Genomic DNA, 19250 nt, shown 5'->3' with positions numbered 1-19250 from the left:
GAGGATCCCGAGCTCGTAGCTTGATCTTTGGCTGTTGCTCCGGCTGATCGAAAGTTTGAGTAGCCCAAGATGCACCCTTTAACGAATAGCTCGCGCTTGAAGCCTGGTAGCGGAACAGTTCTACATTACAAAAAAAGCTTGGAAGCAAAAAATAAAGCGAAACATAGGGCAAATAAACACAGATAAGTATAAACTATGCGAATGCGTTAAAAGAGCAGAGCTACTTTTTGAGCAAAAATGAATCGGCGAGAAGAGATCACGAAGCCGCATGCTTTTTCTAGCGCTCGAGACATGGGAACCGCGTCTCGTAGCCGGTTGCCTGTAGGCCGCGCCCCAGCGAATCACGGGTAACATGCGGCCCGCGGGCCGCGTGTTTGAGACCCCTCCTGTTGATGCTCAACAGCAGGGGTCAGCTGATCCGGATCAGCTGATCCGGCTGCTCGACGGTGAGGAAGCGGCGAAAGTGACCTCTGAAGTAAATCTAAATCCTTGCTCATCCAGTTATCCGGTGTCAAAGTGTGGAAGGTGTCCAACGTGTACTGAGGACGGGAACTACGAGCGTTCTGCCTTGCTTATGTAACCGAAACCAGAGCAGCGAGATAACTGCCTTGCGTACTCCAAAGTGATAGAAGCAATAAGTAATAAAAAACCAGTTTTTAGGGTTTCAAACCAAGTAAAAAAGAGAAATATAATTAAACTTGGTTGTCTGTGTGCCGGAGGACTCATGTAACACAACAATACATCCTCTTTCCAAAACGAAAAAAAAAAGTAAAACTCAATCCGTCGTATATAGCAGTAACTTCTTCGCTGCAAAACCTGTGCTGGTAACGTAAGCGGTTTTAATATGGCCGCCCCCGCTTTGCGCCGCGTTCGCTTCCTCCCCCCCCCCCCCCCCCCCCCTTGGTGAGAAGCACGGTAAGCGCGAGGTTCGCCCCGTCCCGCGACATGACGCAATTGTTTTTGCTGCATGTCTGTCTCGGAGACATGTTTCTTTCCGCAGCATTTGTTTCCACGGTCCTTTCTGCGTGTGCCCACAAGCATTCGGGTGCTTCGATAGTCGGCAATGCTGCGGTCGTCGCCGGTAATGATGCATGTTTTTGAGGTCGGCTACACGCTTATGCGTGTATTAAAGAACCTAAACATATTCTTTACAACCTCGCATGATTTTTGAATGAATTATCTATTACTCAACGTGTAAATGTATGGCAATTTGTGTAAATAGCGTGTTTTTCACCCCTAATATTCCCCAAATACACGCGACTTGCTAACAGTGTGGATCGGGAAGACATCAGTGAGGGGCCCTCGGCCCAAATGAAAAACAAATTCTAACGTGCGCATTTTCGCTTTACTAACGCTCCGAGAGCTTTGTTTGTAACCCTTAGCCGGTTATCACCGCATACATGTACTGCGGCGAATACACGTCTAAAAGTGGCCACTTAAACGCGAAATTGCGCTTACCGCGAGAGGCGTTGCTATTTAGTATCTTTTCCTGGCGAACTATAGACGTAATATTCGCAGTGTGCCTCGCTTTTCTAGGGCTATTTAGGGTTTTGAAATTGGACGCTCTCTGCCCGTGTGACGCGCGCGAGATGGTCGCTCTCTTGTCGGGTGCTCTGGCGGTTGGGGCAATGCGAGCTCCGGCTCTCACGATTCAAACTTCAAATGTTTCTCAGAATGAATTCATGGGATGAGTCTTTACGATCCCGTGAAAAATCTCTGTAAACCACCTCCGGTTCGGAGTCAGTAGCACCTACAGTTCGGGATACGAAACCGCCGGAAGTTTAGTGGTAACGGATGCAGCACAATGAAACCAGATGAAAGAAAGGTGACAAATTTCCGCCTTCCATAATTCAATTCGACGCTTTCAAACCTTATCAGCTTGTAAGCACTGTACGTGCTGCCGTTAGATAAGAAAAAAAACTGTGAATTGATTATCATTTTTATAGTATATTTCTTTAACTGCACCACTGAGAAACATCTTTGGGGAAAAAGACTCAACCGTCAAAGGGTTAAGCATTGATATTGTTTGAACCCTAAGTACGGCATGACCCAGCCTTGGTTACTTTTATTTATTTATTTATTTATATATTTATTTGAAAATACTGTCAGCCTTCTGTTGAAGACTGTTACAGGCAGATTATCTATCGTGATGACACATAAAAAAGCAAGCATAAGAAATGGACAATGTAGCAGAAACTGCTGTTCGAACAAGCATTCACAAAAAGGCACAACCTTCGCCCTCTAAACAAATAAACAAATTAAACGGGCTTGTGTGTAAGCCTGCCGATGAGATTATTATTAAAACCGAAAGAAAACGACCAACAATTCTCTCATTTCCACGCTATTTCAAAAGAACTCCGTCGCAAAGTGCGTGGACACAGCAGATTAATTAGCCTTGTTTCGAAAGCATCGTTAATACAAGATACGTCACTCCCACAATTCTCTTGGGAGCTTTATGGACCAACAACGTCTAGATCTGAACCGCTATATGTCAAAAGTTTTGGTTCGCTGTGAACAATTGAAACCCACACTCGCCCTTATTTGGGGCTTCAGCCAGAAAGACGGTTTGGATTGAGTAGGATGCTAGCAGGTCAAAATACGCAAGCCGATTCACACAGTCTCAGATAATAAGTAATTTGGGGCCAGGGCACCTAAGAAAACGGGAAAGTGCGCATTTAATATTTTTCTCCTTACTATTTGCACAAAACTACAAAAACCTGTCGCTACTTTTTTTCTAGTATATTAGTTATGATGTGACATAGCGAAAACGTGTCGTTTTACCGGACAATGTCATTTTTTGGAACCAAACTAAATTGATCAACCTTTTTTTTTTTTTCCTTTTTTATGCACAGATGCTTCTATTGGGCTATCCACTGAAAACGCACAAAGGATACCATTTCTAAGTGTTTTGGTCGCACCTATCTGTAGACATGTATATTCTTGCATTTTCTATTGAACGTCGAGTTCAAGGGGTTATTTGTCTCGGGCAGGGAATCCCCTCTTGAAGGCTCCAAATGAATCTTTTTAAAGAGGCGGCAAAACCCAGAATTTGAAATGTGATATTTTTTTTTCAACTGCTAGTTCTAAATTTTGCATGCAACTGTTGGAAATGGTTACACAAATTGATCTTCAACAAAATTATGTAAAAATAAAACTATTTTCTGGCGAAAAAAAAAAGACTAAAGTCTGATTCGTGAAACACTTAAAGACGTTCATATCACAATCAACTCGTTTATTGACACACCAAATCTGAGCCTTTCACTATTGGATACAATCTGCAACCTGCTTTACAAATATATTCAAAATATTGATAAGGCTGTTTAGGGGTAACAATACATACTTAGTTTCACCTCAACTCCAGACACAGCTAACGCTGCGAGGTGATGGGAAAAATCCGAGTGTCAAGAACGCATCATCATGGCTTTGTTTATTTATATCAGTGGGACATATAAGAATTAACTCAAAAGTACAACATAGAAAGCATTGACTAAAATGCAAGCAAATCAACGAGTATCAACAAAAGTGATTAGTCAGTGCTACTTTAAACAAATCAAGTGATGGTTAGTTACTAGAGATTCTTGACTGTGGTTCCACTCAGAAGACGTTCTTGGTATGAAGGATTCCTTGTATGCTGATGTGTTACACTGAGCAATGCCGACCTTGAAACGGTGATCGATGTGTGAGTAAACGTTTGAGTGGTTCAAGAATAAATCCTTTCTAGAGAACGTTAGAGGGATAAATTTTGTAAAAAAGACAAATACGAGATATTTTTGTTGCAAAGAAAGTAGAGGCAAAGACAAGGAGGGTTAATGTTTACGTACGTGTCTATCCTTGTTGGACCAGTCATGTAAAGAGAAGTACAAGTGAATTTCACTTTTGACGCGGTATGATTTGCTCTGTTAGCTCGTAGCGACTGCTGCGTCAAGACTAAAGCTGAAAGAAAGTATAGTATCACATGATATTATACTCCCTCCAGAGCCGGATGAGATCTGTATGTGCGAGCTTCGCCAGGATTTTTTCTTCCATTCTTGTATTCATTTCGGGGCTAAAATGCTCCTTCCAGTCACCCACTATACCCTTCCTAATAAAGGAAGTACGTGCATCAGAGGCCGCACCTGGGAACAAGTTTTGAAAAACATCTTTCGCCGTTGTTTTCATGTAATCTATTCCGCTCCGTTCTATCACGTTTTTGAGCATATGACTGTCCTTCATAAGAATCTTGTAATGGTCCTTACTCAAGAACTCCGCGATCTTCAGAATAGAGTTCTTTGGCTCCGCTTTCATATCTTCATAGTTGATGAACATTACGTTTGGATCGTGACGGTGCTCGTACCAGGACAACACATGCTGAAAGTAGTCACCATATTCTGTGCCGCCATTCATGAATAACTCGAAGAAGTCCGCAAACTGACCTTCAAGAAACTCGTAGCAGTAGAAACGGCAAGTGTGGTAGTAGAAAGAAACGCAAACATCTTTTGGGTTCCTACAAACGTAGAGGTACTTTGTCTGGGGATTCTTGGGCACAAGGTTATAGGGAAAGTGGGTCTTGATGAACCTAGCCAGACCCTTATCGACTGATGCATTGACACCTATCACTTCCATGAAAGGGCTATAGTCATGGAAATCCTTCGCGCTGCTCGGTGAAGCTCCCTCGTGGAAGATGAGATATCCGATTTGTTGCGTCCAGGTAGTTCCAGACTTTGGAAAGGTGACTACGAATTTATCATCAGGTTTCGGTTGGTACTCAAGCGCTGCCCTGAACACGTGTATTGAGCTCATTGGGTTGACTCGATGGCCGTCAATTTCCAGGTATAAGGGGCCCTGGGGAATCCGGACCGGAACTGCCATTTCGCAGATGCAATATCCTCTAGCTTCACGTAGAAATTTTCTTGGCGGCGCTTTTTGTTTTCGTAGAACTCTGCAATACAAATATAGTCAAAATGTATTTCTAAATTGGAACCAGATATCTTAACGAATACGTGCTCTTGTTACCTCATTACTATATCTAATTAGTCATCACATAAAACGATATACCCAGCTGAAAAAATGCTTTTCCCACGCGGCAAACTATGAGAGGTGTCGTAAGTTGACAGCCTGACGTTCACACACTAAGACACCTACCTCTATAACCAAATGAATTGTACCGGACGCACAATTCCTATGAACAAGTTACAAGAAGCGAAATTGTCTAGGCGAGCTGGTTAGAAAAAGTAATCCAAACCCCGAGATATTTCAAAACTAACCACACTTTTCTGGAAACCAGCTGTGGCTAACAACTTGTATGCTTGTAAGACGCTTATATTACCAGGACCCAATGCAATGTGCATTTTAATTTATTGCCCACCTACGTAGTATGTACACTCATAAGTGGGCAGGTCTGAAAATGATTTTATCTCCCTGGCATATATGTCATCAAATACAAAACATTCCAAGGTCTTAAGCACTTTAAGAAACGTTAGGGCGTGGTTCAAGTGTTCATGCTTGCATTACAATTCGTTCTTCACTGTTTTCATTGACTGATGCAGTGATCTCATTGTGTGTGCAGCGATAATGCGAATCTAACAGTAACTTTAACGTTTTTATATATATATATATATATATAAAAAAATATGCCAATTACAGAAACAAATCAAAGCTCGCTAACGGCAAGTAGAAGGTATATCTTATTTTAGTTAAGAATATGTCGAGGCGTGAACGGTCTTTTTTCTGCCAGAGAGGGAGCAGATTATTCTTCTCGCTTGAATTATTGCACAGTACATTATTTAGACGTTCTCGGTAAAGGATTTATTATGCTCAATAAACTTGAAACCTCCTTGTGCCTTTCAATGTTTTATTAAAGGTTCTTACCTTCAGCGAATGAGGGTTTGTGGGAAAGTAATATAGGTGTGCGTACGTTATGTGCCAAGCTCTGGGAGGTGCTGGTCTTAATTGGGAGTGGAAGAAGAGTGCGTAGAATACAAATCAGGGTCATGTGAATGTTTGAAACATAGTCCAAAAGACTCAGGCAGGGCCAGCCACTCATATCACGACGAAATTACAAAGAAAAAAAAAAAGTCTCATGCTATGTCATTGTTGAAGTTATGCTTTAGTTTAATACTACGTTTGACTTGAATGGCATTTTGTTTTTCAAGTACCTGTAGGTTTAAACGTTATTGCAAAGGTACTGACCGTCATGTGAAAAGTAATAAAACATACAAACTGTGGTTCTGTGCCCTATTTGATTAGTTGTGTAGACAATTAAATACAAACAGCTGAATAAACAACGACAAGAAACACGAGCGTACTTTATAACACACATCTTTTTTATAGCTCTCTACTCGTTTTGTTCCTTCCGTTTGGGTGTTAAGCGGCTTGCAAACTAAACGAAGGATTGAAGATAGAATAAAAATGTTATAAAAGGACTTCGCAACCACAACATAAGATATCTGGTTGTGTCGTCATTGTATTACATGTTAATTATTTCTGCAATCGTGACCTGCGCCAACACGCTCTTCATTGATCAATAACAAAATTAACTAAATCAACTGGTTCTGTTGGATGTCACTTCGGGAGTTCCTTGCCACCCGCGTATTTGCACCAAGATTTGTTTGAGCTCCGTCCGTTTCGCTAAGCCCACGAAAACGGTTGCTATCCGACAGAAATTACGTACAATTAAATTTGCGCCGAAATAAGGAAAACTCCAACCCAAACTGCCGACCATCTACATTTTAAAATTTACCTTGTTATTGAATGACGCACATGTTATCGGACGCGTGTGGTGCGTACACGGCGCAGCTATCTACCTCTGCATTTGCGCACACGCCCTCATTTCTACTACATCGTAGAATGTAGTCGCGGACGGTACGAAAACATCCAGACGACGCTTGCCTTAGAAGGTCTGCGGCGCTATCTGTCAGAAGAAATTTCAACCATTATTGAGGCTTCAGCGGCGGTTCAGTTTTTCGCCACTCTCCGGATGACCGGCTGTTACTGGTGCTATTTTGTTTTCGTCCATTGTAGAGGCGTTCCGAGGTGGAAACAAAACGTGGCTGGAGCCACCGGGTGGGAAAGTTGAGTGGCCAGTTTTCCACCGTTTGATAACAAGTTCGCGGAAAAAAGACGAAAAGCGTTTTTTTATTATTATTACACCCAGCACAAAAAAGTTATCTAAAAACTGCACCAAAATCCGTGTTGATTCAATACTTTAATATTATGTTAATATATTATAATATTATATTATTCATTATAATTAATTATAATATATGCTCAACTACAGCTTGTTACTGAGATTTAATAGCTGTTTGGCTGATGAGTTGGGAGTAACGACAAAAAATCGAAGAGCCTCTGAAATGCCACCCGTACACACAGTAGCCTCAATGATAGCTTAGCGTTCTTCCGTTAGAAAGGGCAGGAGGAATTCGAAGCCACACGCTCGCGTTGCATCTGAATATCACCTGCGACTCTACGACCGGTTATTTATGACAGCATAGAGACGCATACTCTACCTGTCGGTATAAATATGACGTCAAAGAAGTAGTCCATAAAACGTTTCGTCGGAGTTGCCAATGCAGGGACCTGATAAAAAAACGAATACTCGGCACGCTTTTTTTTTTTTTTTTTGCAGCTGCTTGTTACATTTTAACGAGCTGAACGATGAAAAGTTCCGAAAGTTGTACACTTACCTGACGAATATTAGGCTAACTTCGGGCTCCGGTATCAGACTGGCTCTGGTACGGTCAGGTCCTTTTGTAATGGTATTTTAGGAAGTCGTTCAGGTTATTTCACTTCCTCGGCGATCCGTCAGTCTGGATTAAGTGTTCCCCGTGAAGTCAGCGTTTATACTTGCTGCGGGAAAAATGCAACAGGCAGTAGAATCAGTTTGTGGAGAGTCTAAATCGCAGGTCCCTTCCCTACGGCGTACTATCGGTGAGGAACGGCTGCGTAAATGGCGTATTGTTCGTCAACACAGGTGTACCGTATGCTTTCTGACTTCTCGGGAACAAGTGTTCATGTGCTTTCTCTTTATTCTATGGCGAGTGTGGTGGTACGAACAACATCATTAAAAGCCCTTATCCAGGCACAATCGTCACAAAATGGCAGCCCGGTAGCAAACATAAATTGTTTGGACCAACTCTAGCAGAAGCAACGACCTGAAAGTCAAGCTTATATATTTGTCTCGCTAATATTTCCGTGGACACATAGTTTGACTTGGCAAGTTATGTCGTGTAGGTGGGCGACACGAGTTTAGTTTTTTTTCCATCTTTCACTTTAATAAAACTAATATTGAGTTTTGATTGAGACGCGATTAAGGACAATAAAGAAAAAAATTAACAACAATAAAGAAACTTTCATAACCTAAACAAATACTTGATTGAGTCTCGCAATCAGATCATGGCCTTTTCGGTGTTCTTCAGTAATATTTCGTAAATTTTTAACTTGACGCGTCACTACACTCGCTTACTTATTGTTCTGAAAATTATCTATGGGTATTGGGCCCACCAGGTTCGTACTCACGACTGCGACTTGGAACTTCCCCTTGAATTTTTCCTGCTCCCTGAGGTCGTCGACGAAAAAGCAGAAAATGAGGATGACGTCGATACGGATACATTCAAGTTAGAGATCTGTTTTTCTCTTCTTTTTTTTTCATTCGGGGATGCTCATTGCTGCTTCCGTTTTTCAAGCCTTGTGGTTTATATTGACGTTTCATCTTACGCCTGGCATCCCCGTCGCATCCATCCTGCGCCCTGCATGAAGGGTGAGAAACATGCAACAGAAAACTCAGTTGCGAGTGCGCCTTGTGTTGTAGTATTCTTTACTCTGTCACAGTCTTTGACGCTCCTCTTTCCGTATAAAACATCTGACAGGTCGTTCAACCTGTCGGAATGATGTCGCGAGCCGCCTACACGCCGACCAGCCATAGATTTAGGTCACGCTTGGTGTGTGTCACGATTGGACGCCATTTCTTCGGATTAGGCTCTCGTCTGGAGGAGTCATACGACCCGTCTGATTACGTGTGCCTGTATATGTTAATTTACGGTAGCCGTTAAAGGGGCACCGAAGAACATTTGTATTTTACTGTTGGGTATGGGTATTTTGGTGTTGCATCTTTTCGAAGCTGTTTCGACTCACATTAACATGGACTAATCACAAACTTCAAGGGCGAAAGGGTAGCGATCAAGGCCAGTTCACATACTTGCAACTGCTTACGACCAACGGGGGGCCAGTCGTGGACAGTCTTAAGTCTATGAACCAAACTTTACTGGTGATCCCATTGAACAAGCGTTCATACAGATGTCAGCTGCGATCAAACGCACCGAACTTGAGCGTGTTTAACGATACTGCAAATTGATGTTAAGTGGACATAAAACATCAATGGACTTCACGCCACAAGGAAAAACATATATACACAAAAAAACAAATGAAACCTGACCAATAAGAATCATACAGGTGATGACTGTTCCAAAAAATTGAGCATTGAAACAGTCTAAGGATGCAGTCATCTAATCTCGTATGCGTCATTATGCAGTTTCGGGCTGACCCGCGTAAATCGCTCGTCTAGCCTTCGTCACCCATCGAATCAATCATCTCTGCTTCAACAGTTACTTGCTCAAGAGTTTCTAGTTGGCCAGGTCATGAACATTGTCACTGCCTGTCTGTGAGACTAAACAAGCTTGGATAGCCCTCTGTTCGTCTATACTTCGTTTCAGCTGAAGGGCGGACAGAGCCGAGGCTACGGGGAAATGGGATCAATCAGGCAGCGTCATAAATGCAAGCCAATAGCAATTTTCCGTTGATGATTGATTCACAGATGATAGAACACGATCATAAACATGGCGAACACCTTATGGCGAAACAGGAATTTCTGTGCAGGCAAGCTGGTGAGCGATCATGTTGGCAAGTAGCTTGAAACTAGGCGCAAACATTGGACTACAGAGCACCTTCTCAAAGCTAAGCTGCCAACTTTATTTTCACGAGTCTCCTTTATAGAGATCACAACTCCCCAAACAACTCTAACGCGAACAACCGTCAACCCCACACAGTCACCCAAGGCACTGTCAGTCAGCTGAATATTGTGCACCTGACTGTGTGTGGGGTCGGCGGTTTTTGGCGTTAGCCTTGCTTGAGGAGTTGTGGCTTACACAAAGACGGCTTGCGAAAATAGGATTTGCAGCTGAGTTTTCATACGGTGCTGTGTTGTCCATTGCTAATTAATAGAGGGTGCAAACCCCTGTATAATGGCGGAACAACTGATGTCGTAAAACGCGCATGTCATTCCATAAGATTGCGAACATCGGATCGCTGCCAACACTAGGAGCCAACGTTACTAGAACACTCAGTTGGGAAACTCACAGTCGAAACTTGGGCCGATGGCGTCCACCGAGACCGAGCTAAATACGACAACAGCGCCACTCTTTATCATTTGTCTGTACTGTGGTCACCTTGAGCTTTTAGAAAGCATGTTTTTTGCGTAAAAAACAAACGGGAAAGACTCTTTTTGTATGAAATTTATTGGAGTTTAGTACCAAATGATGGGCGCGTGATGTTTTTAAAATCTTTAGGTTGCAGGGTTTTGTGGAACAATTAACATTATTTTTATACTACCATGCCTCACCGGTGCTTTCAGGTAGCGCGTCCCGACCTAGGTGCATTTTAACTTCGGTAGTAAGTCGCGGCGCGTCCGCTGGGGAGACGGGTGTGGCACCCCTGTAACATCTTCCGCTGTATCTGTTTCGGCTCCACAATGGCCGAGTAAAGCCAGAATAGAAGAAAAACGTACAGTTCCTCGAGTGGCCGCTGCGGGAAAAATGGCGGCGTTTTATTGGTCATTAGCTCGGTTCTCGAGGACAAATCGGGGCCACTTTTTCAGATTAGTCTGTATGGCAGTTTCCCAACTGAGTGTTTTAGTAACGTTGCTAGGAGCCGATGAGTCAATCAAACAGCGTCGGAAGTGCAACGTCACTGCGCTCACCACCTTTTTCTGTTTGTGTATTTTCGCCTTCTAATAAAACCAAACGTATAAAGTGTTCCGTGACGTGGCAGATCTAGCCCGCAATTGTGCAGGGATTCCACAGCTGCCAACGAGGTATTGTAAACGCTACCTCTATTTCACCGTCATTCGCAACAAAAATAGAAGTACCATCGTTATTTTTATTTTTTTAGTGTTATTTGAGTTACAGAGTATTCAGGAGCGCTTAAATCAGTGTTGTTATTTTCTGGGGATACTGAACGGCCCTATGACTGAAGCCTATGCCTTGCTATTTTCGGAAATCTTCGAACTGTTGCTAAAGCTAAATAAAAGTTATTATCTTTTTATTAAACTGCCCCGCGGCAGTTTGATTTTGAAAACCGTGAAGTAAATAAGAAAACAAAATAACACTCAATGGAAGCGAAAATGCACGACATACAAAATAGGCTGGTCCTTGTCGAAATTAATTGGTTTTTTTTACTTAAGATGATCAACCACGGTTTCCGCGCGTTGCACAGCCTCAAGGATACCCTTCTGTATAGTTTAAATGATTGACTTAACGAGCTTGAGGATCGTTCACATCGCGATAACTTTCTTGTTTATGGTCTTCCCGAAGTGGCGTCGAAAATGTGCCAGAAAGTGAAACGAAAATTCTCGATCTGGTGTCCGCTTTGTTCAACTTCAGGTTCCACCTGATTGTAACGAAAACGTGCTTATCGAATTTGTACTTTCAAAGCCAATAAATTTCAAACCGTAGTTATTCCAATTTCTTCGTCAAAGTTCAAGGACAGAGTGCTAGATTCGCTAGTCAAACCGAAAGGAAGCACTACTTACACCAATGGAGATTTATCTTCGGCAACGCGGCTAGCCAGGAAGGCAGTTTTTGAATTTGGGAAAACAGAATTCCGTATATCAGTTGCAGCATAACAAACTTTTCGTTAACTAAAACTGACACATGTTACAACGTGACTTGTGATACCGTTTTCAAGCTTGGTACGGGCTCAGATTCGTGCGCACTAGATAAGGAATTGACAGTTTATTCTAAGGAATCACTACAAACATCATCCTAACATGTCACGAGGGGTGAGGGTTTTTCAAATTTATGTTGAAATCTTGTCAAGTACTTTTTTTTTTTTTTTTTATTAATAAAGGAAGTGTTCCGCGGTCACGGGACGACTTGTTTTCAGCCGTTGACTCGCGAGGCGCTGATGTGGTGTCGACGTAGACTTGGCTAACCTCTCGTATTGATTGACCTAGATTGTTTTTCTCTCAAAAGTGTTATGAAGTCTATAACTGTGATAAAAGTGATAGGACTGGTACTTTTGTACTAATCGAAAATGCAGATCATATTAAATCACTTTTTGATGCGTCTCAGTAGCGATCTAGGGAGGACCTGGGTTTGATTACAGATCAATCACAAAACAATTACATTGTGTGTCGGTTATCGTGCACCATCCAGTAATTCTTTTTTTGTTGTTGTGAATCTTCACGTCGCGATAAACTTAATATCAGTGCGTTTTTATTTCTGTCCAATGATTTTCATTGGCGACTCTAATTACGTAATATACAAGGTGTCGCAAAAAAAAACACTAAAATGGATCGCAAATTTCAAGATCTTGACGGATCTTGTAGCAACCCTTCTCGAAAATATATTTAACTGGTCATATTGTTAAACTAAAATGCCCAGTCGGAACTCCGAGTACAAAGGAAATAAGAAAATAACTGATCTTTTTTTTCAATGGCGGAGCGGCAGCTGTCGGAGAGATATCGAACGACGACTATGTTTCTTTACCTTAGTATTCAGAGATGGCGCTACGGATTCACTAGATTCTGACTGAAGGTGTTGAGCGAAAAAGCGCTCTTTTATCCGAGTTTTTGATTCCCTGGGATATTTGCCAAAACAAAGATGTTTGGATTTTTAGTTAAGTTTCCCAGCGTTGAAAGTGTCACGCCATAAATATGAATAAATAAAACCGCCAAACACTGCTCCAGAAATGGTGTACCTTCGTCTGTGACGGTTCTTGTTTCGTGCATCGTCTGCTTTCGCAGTTTGACGTTTGAATGAGACACGAGAAGACCCCATAGCCACCTCGGTGGCTCCGAGGCGAGAGCGTCGGCCTACGGATATCCATGTGGCGGGTTCGAATCCCGGCCGAGGTGCCCGCAATATGACGGAGGCTTATTGCGGATAAGACGCCGTGTAACCGAGCTTTCGGTTGCACGTCAAAAGATCCCCAGGTGGTCGAAATTAATCCTCAGTCCTCCGCTGGGGCGTGCCAGATGCCCGCCGTTGGTTTGGCACGTAAAACCCCCAAATTTGACGAGAAGACCCCATGAGTGCGCCCGAAAAAGCAGCGATTTGGTGTCTGAAAAGAGCCGTTGAAATCTGAACTGCGGTCTTCGCAGTTGCGGTCAGATGCCTCATCGACACACACACACACACGCACACGCACACGCACACGCACACGCACACACACACGCACACACACGCACAAACACACACACACGCAAGAAGAAAAAAACAGACAGACTCCCAGCTGGACTTGCCCGCTGCGAACTTCGATGCATTTTTCCAGCTACCTGTCGTGTCCTGGAAGACGGCCTCCCGCATTTCACCACTGGGGGTCTCGAACGCGTCGTTGATGTGTTCTTTCAGCTTCACAATAGTTATCGATCGCCGGCGTACACTTGGGGATTCACGTACCCCCAGACAAAAATCACAAGGGGTGAGGTGTGGAGATCGAGGAGGCCAAGGCATGTTAGGAGAGCCGCGCCCCATCCATGTCCCGGGAAACTTGTTGTTAAGCCCGGCTCTCACGTGGGTGGCTGAGCGGGGAGGGGCCCCATTCTGTTGAAATATGCAAAGTTCACGTTGCACTTGTGCAGATTCCAGCTCTGGTATAATCTTTTCCTCCAACATCTTGAGGCACGTGTCGCTGGTTACCGTCGAGCCAAAAAAGAAAGGCCCATGACAGCCTCTCGCGATATTTATTATGTTTTATTTGACAATACTATTAGTCCTCACAACGGGGACCATAATAGAGGGGAGCAACAAAAGTGAACATAAAATTGCCACGCAGAGCATGGTGTACAACATAACATTACCAGCGTAGTTTATGGTTATATTATCAGACACTTTGGAAACACGTACAATCACAAAAAAAAGAAATACACAAAGCAGTGCAAGCAACAAATTCAAATGCATAAATTTTACTATAACTTTTGCAGACCTCTCATAAATTCAGAAACGGTGTTGGCTGCAATAGTGCTTTCTGGTAGCGCATTTCACTCCTTTATCGTTCAGGGGAAATATGAATTTTTAAAGCAATTTTGGCGTAACGATATTCTTCAAGTGTTCTAGTGTGTTTGTTTCGCATAATTCTAGAGGTATGGTGTCTCATCAATCTTTCTTTGCCTGGCAGAAGAGCCCCGTTTAAAATCAGGTCAAGCATTTTCAAGCGTTTATTCCTCCGCCTCTCTTCTAACTCATTGATTCCTGCCCTGGAATACAGTTCCGTTGGTGAATCTAGCCTCCTATACTTCGAGAAAATAAAGTGCAATGCCAATTTCTGAATCCTCTCTCATTTTACTACAACTTCTTTGTGTACGGGTCCCAGACTTCACTGGCACATTCTATACTTGGTCTTATCATCATCTTAAGAGCTAACGGTTTAGATTCTGGAGTGGCCATCTTTAACGACCTTCTTAATGATCAAACTTTACCTGTAGCTTTCTTAATTATATTATTAATGTGATCGTCCCATCGAAAATCGCTGGCTATTATTACCCCTAAGTATTTAAATTCGTTAACTCTAGGCAAAGTCTTTTCGTTTAGGTGGTAGTTATGCACCACGGGAGTTTTTTTATGTGTCATTGACATGCAAAAGGACTTTTCCAGGCATAAAGACATCTGCCAGCTTTCACACCACTTGCTAATTTTTTTGTAAACAACCGTTCAACACAATGGAATCACTGTCATCTTTTATATAATTATATAAAATGCAATCATCAGCGAAGAGCCTTGCTTTTACAGTAATGTCACGAAGGACGTCATTTATAAAAATTAAAAGTAACAAGGGTCTGAGTACAGATCTCTGTGGGACTCCCGAGTAAACTTCTCGTAGCATCGAATCATGCCCATCAATACTAAAAAACTGCTTTCTAAAGTCAAGAACGCTTCAATCCACCGCAACAGTTTGGGATTCTTTAGCAAAGCCTCTAGCTTAACGAGCAGCTTATTATGGTTCACCTTGTCGAAGGCCTTCTGAAAGTCGAAACATATTATGTCGACCTGGTCTCTATTGTCAAGAGTTGAAGTAAAATCATGAATTAGTTCCGTTAATTGCGTAGTGGTAGATGAATCTTTTCGAAACCCGTGTTGCTTGCTATCCAGTACTTGATGAGCACCTAAAAACGTTCTTATGTGCTTTGAAATGACGTGTCCTAGCAATTTACAACAACTAGATGTTAACGAAATGGGTCTATAGTTTGTAACTGAGCTTGGCATTACCTCTTATATGTACACGTTTTATATTGGCGATTTTGCAGTCATCTGGAAGAATTCCATCTGACAACAATCTCTTGAAGATGAGGCTAAGAGACTTCGAACACCATTCACTGTAACGATATAAGAATTTATTATTAATATTATCAGGACCAGCAGCTTTCTTTAAATCGATACAAAGTAGCAAAGAAACAATACCTTCTTCTGATATTTCTACGTCATTCCTTGGGAGAGCATTTTCAAATAAAGAAAACACTGGTAGGACATGATTACCAGTAAAAAAAAACGCTGACGAATTATTCATCAAAAACAATTTGCGATTTGTTTCTTGTTTTCAATAACCCTATTTCCTACTATCACTTTAGTAACTCCTTTTTTACTTGATGTTAGTTGTCGCAACAAACTTCTTGGTGAATATTTTATGAAGTTTTGCATTTTAGCATTTAAGAAGGAAAATTTCTATGCCTTTATTTTCGCTTCAAGTTTCGTACTTAGCGTCAGTATTTCGGGCTGCAGCAACCCATCCCTTTTACCACGCGCTTTTATTCTACGCCTTGTTAAGCGTCTTTTGTGATGGATTATATCCCTTGTAATCCCAGGACTATTTGGATTCCGCTTCTTTACGCGCATTGAACGAACTAATGAATGCATTCTAGTAGTCCTTTTAACATCAAGCCATAGCTCGTTCACTCCAATCAGGGGGTTTCTAGCAAGGTCCTCAAATGCATCGCAGTTAAAGCCTAGTTGATCAATAAGTGATTCGTCATCAGCTACCTTAAAGCCGCGATATAAAGATATTTCCGTTTTCTTAAGTGTAGCTTCCAACGATAGTTCGAAGTGTACCATTCTGTGATCAGAAATTCCCGGGTAAATCTTGCAATCGTATGTGTGACGTGAGAGGGTCTCACTAACAAACATTAAATCTATTAGGGATCGGGATTCCCCCTGTACCCTAGTATGCTCTTTGACAACCTGTGTCAAGTTGAGCCCGAAGGCCCAAATCCAGAAATTCTTCGGAACACGACACCTCACTGTCCCCAGTTCCTAATGTAGCCCAGTCTATCCCACCGAGGTTGAAATCTCCCATCAAAATAGCTTTCTTTGAACTTATTTTAACTTAAAAAGAAACTCATTTAACACCTTAAAATATCCAATAGGCACTTGTGGAAGGCGATACACTAGACCTGCTATTTATTCATTGTTTTTCAACTTGATCCATTGTCAATACCTGGAGCACCTTCCATTTCAAAAGTGATCAGGGACGATTGAACTATTAGGGCCACACCTCCTCCTCTACTTCCTCTGCCCTTTCAAAAAATATTATAACCAGGGGGAACTATCACATTTCTAACACTGGTGAATTAAGCCAGGTCTCAGTAATAGCCACTATACTGGAGTAATGATCCATTAAGATGTGTTCGAGCTGACGCGTTTTATTGACAATACTTCGAGCATTAAGGTTGATCAGTAGAAGGCTTTTTGTTTCCTGTGAATTAGGTTCACATCATTGTTGAGGATGCGGTACATTAGGCGGTACATTGGCTGCAAAACGTTGAACTCTCTGGTCCTATCCGTACGTTACTCCATTGATTTTTAGCTTGTCGTACGATAAAAACATATTGTCTCCATTTCGTTTATTTGCAGCTGCATTCTCCCATAGCTTCCCTCCTGATAACTCTTACATTTTTTTAAAAGTCCTCATTAATAGAAATACGAGCCCCTTTAGGCTTATTGGCATTTCTGAGTACGTTTTGTTTTTCGTTATTCCTTTCAAAGCTTAATATGACTGGCCTCGGCTTTCTGCTAGCTAGCCTTCCAAGACGGTCAATCCTTTCGACAGACGTCACTTCCACACTCATTTTTATTTTGAAAACATCTTCAACTACTTTTTTTTCTCAAGTACAACTCCGTTTCCTTCTCGGATTCTGCCACTCCATGGATTACCGAATTGTTTCTTCTACTTCTGTTTTCTAAGTCATCCATTTTTTCTTGTAGCTTTAATACTGTCGCTTCCAAATTTGCCACCTTTTTTGCGTGACATCAAGCGTCGTGACGATATCAGTTATCTTTGAAGTGGACGCTTCAGTCGCTTCTAATCCTTTATCTAAACTTCTTTGACTTGCAACTATGGATGATAAATTAACTGTCATCTCTTTCTGGCATTCCAGTATCTGCTGCATTGTATCTGCGTCTCGGTCAGGATTTAGTTCGACGTCCCCGCACCTTATCAGCGCAAATGCCCCCAAAGAATAATCAGCAATGGCAGCGAAAAACAATTTCACACGGCTTGGGCAAGGCAACAGCAGTAGACAACGACCGTCTGAGCGATACGAGCAGTCACAAAAATAAAATGCGCACCACACGACGACATTTGGCAACTGAATAGCATGCTCAGTCGACCAGCGCGGGTTCGTGCCAGACCACAACCTGCAGTTCTGCTTGCTGATGCGGCCGTCGAGATGGAAAACAGACTCGTCCGTAAACAAGAGAAACTGCAGGTGGCTGGGGTTGGCCTGAATCCGCGCCAGCTCGTCCTCACAAAACTGCACTCACCGTGCGTAGTCCTTTCGTTACAGTTCGTGTAGGAGCTGCGCTTTAAACGGGTACATTCGCCGGCGAAGTACCCGCCACACGAAGTCCCGGCTAAGGCTGAGATGACGAGCAGCACGCCCGTCGAGATGTGGGGCTCCGTTTCGAATTCGAAAGCGGCGTCAAAAACGGCTTGCTGCTCTTTTCGTTTCGGCGACGTTTCTACACGGTTCGGAGATTTGTTTGTCACGTTCCCGTCTTGAGCAAACCTTGTCGCCCAATTGATGATAGTGGACCGAGAGGGTAGTTTTCTTCCTTCATCCTGAAAGTAAAGGAAGCTTTTCTTTACTTTCAACGTAATCTTTTTTTTTTCATGTTTTACAGGATCGTGAACATTCTGGGTGCAGATCATTACAGTTGACACAGTGGATTTCATTAAAGCAAGAGTATGCTGGATTGTCACTCTTGCCACACTTGGCACACGTGGCTTTGCCACGGAATTTCTGTGAGCCATGTCCAAACCTATGGCTGTCGAAGTACCTTCGAGGGTTAGGTATGTAAAGCCGCACCCTGCAGTGCGGGTACCCAGTCTTTACTCCCACGGAAAGTTTGATGGATTGAAAGTTAACAGTGCAAGCTTAGTTGTGCGCTCCTGGCCGTTACGTCGTCACGACTCAAGGAGATGCGCATTGCGGCTACGACCCCTTGCGCACAAAGACTTTCAACTATTGCGTTATCTGTGGAGTCGAAACGCTCATCCTCGGGAATAAATCTGTGGACTATGTTTAGGGAGCGGTGAGGTGCGATCGTGACTTCATAATTGGCTAGATAATCCAAGGCAAGGAGAGCAGCACCCTGCTCGCTTGATTGATTGATTGATTGATTGGGGGTTTATGGCGCATCAGCAACTACGGCTATATTGCGCCAAGCTCAGACTATTGCAATTCGGGTTTAAGAAGAGGAAAGAGCTATAGTAGCGAAATATATGATAAAACCATGAACATGAATGTGTATAAGTGTAAACAATATGACAATGAATTTAGGAGTAAAATCACAGTCGGTGTAGAAGGCCGATATCTGTGAGGAAATTAAAAACACAACTGTATGGAATGAGCGGTTCGTCACCTAGTAGTAGGGCGAGGTGTAGTGGAATGTGTTCTTTATAAAGCAGTGAGAAGTGTTTATACCGGCATTGGTCATACTTAGAGCATTTAATGAGTATGTGCATAATACTTAGAGGTAGGTTACAGTGCACACATTCAGGGGCATCCT

General features: G+C 42.6%; 1 protein-coding gene across 6 annotated transcripts; it reads right to left on the bottom strand.

Moving 5' to 3' along the window:
- Nucleotides 1-2902: 2902 nt before the first annotated feature.
- Nucleotides 2903-18906, bottom strand: LOC115317099 (sulfotransferase 1C4). Of its 6 annotated transcripts, none has more exons than XM_040208949.3 (5): nucleotides 18003-18906; nucleotides 13526-13793; nucleotides 8494-8723; nucleotides 7662-7824; nucleotides 2904-4918 (listed from the first exon to the last, which is right to left on the bottom strand). In XM_040208949.3, the coding sequence occupies exon 5, from the start codon at nucleotides 4846-4848 to the stop codon at nucleotides 3952-3954; it is 897 nt and encodes a 298-aa protein (XP_040064883.1). In that variant the 5' UTR covers nucleotides 4849-4918; nucleotides 7662-7824; nucleotides 8494-8723; nucleotides 13526-13793; nucleotides 18003-18906; the 3' UTR covers nucleotides 2904-3951. The 6 variants fall into 6 exon arrangements, 4 of the variants coding, with proteins under 4 accessions (XP_040064884.1, XP_040064883.1, XP_029832499.2 ...); XR_005715187.1 differs by lacking the exons at nucleotides 2904-4918; nucleotides 13526-13793 and adding exons at nucleotides 5852-5923; nucleotides 7485-7554; XM_029976639.4 differs by lacking the exon at nucleotides 13526-13793.
- Between the last annotated feature and the right edge of the window lie 344 nt (nucleotides 18907-19250).

Source organism: Ixodes scapularis, unplaced genomic scaffold, assembly GCF_016920785.2.
Source record: "Ixodes scapularis isolate PalLabHiFi unplaced genomic scaffold, ASM1692078v2 PGA_scaffold2__306_contigs__length_199485367, whole genome shotgun sequence".
NCBI classification, from domain to species: domain Eukaryota; kingdom Metazoa; phylum Arthropoda; class Arachnida; order Ixodida; family Ixodidae; genus Ixodes; species Ixodes scapularis.
This window is presented reverse-complemented; position numbering and strand designations above follow the sequence as displayed.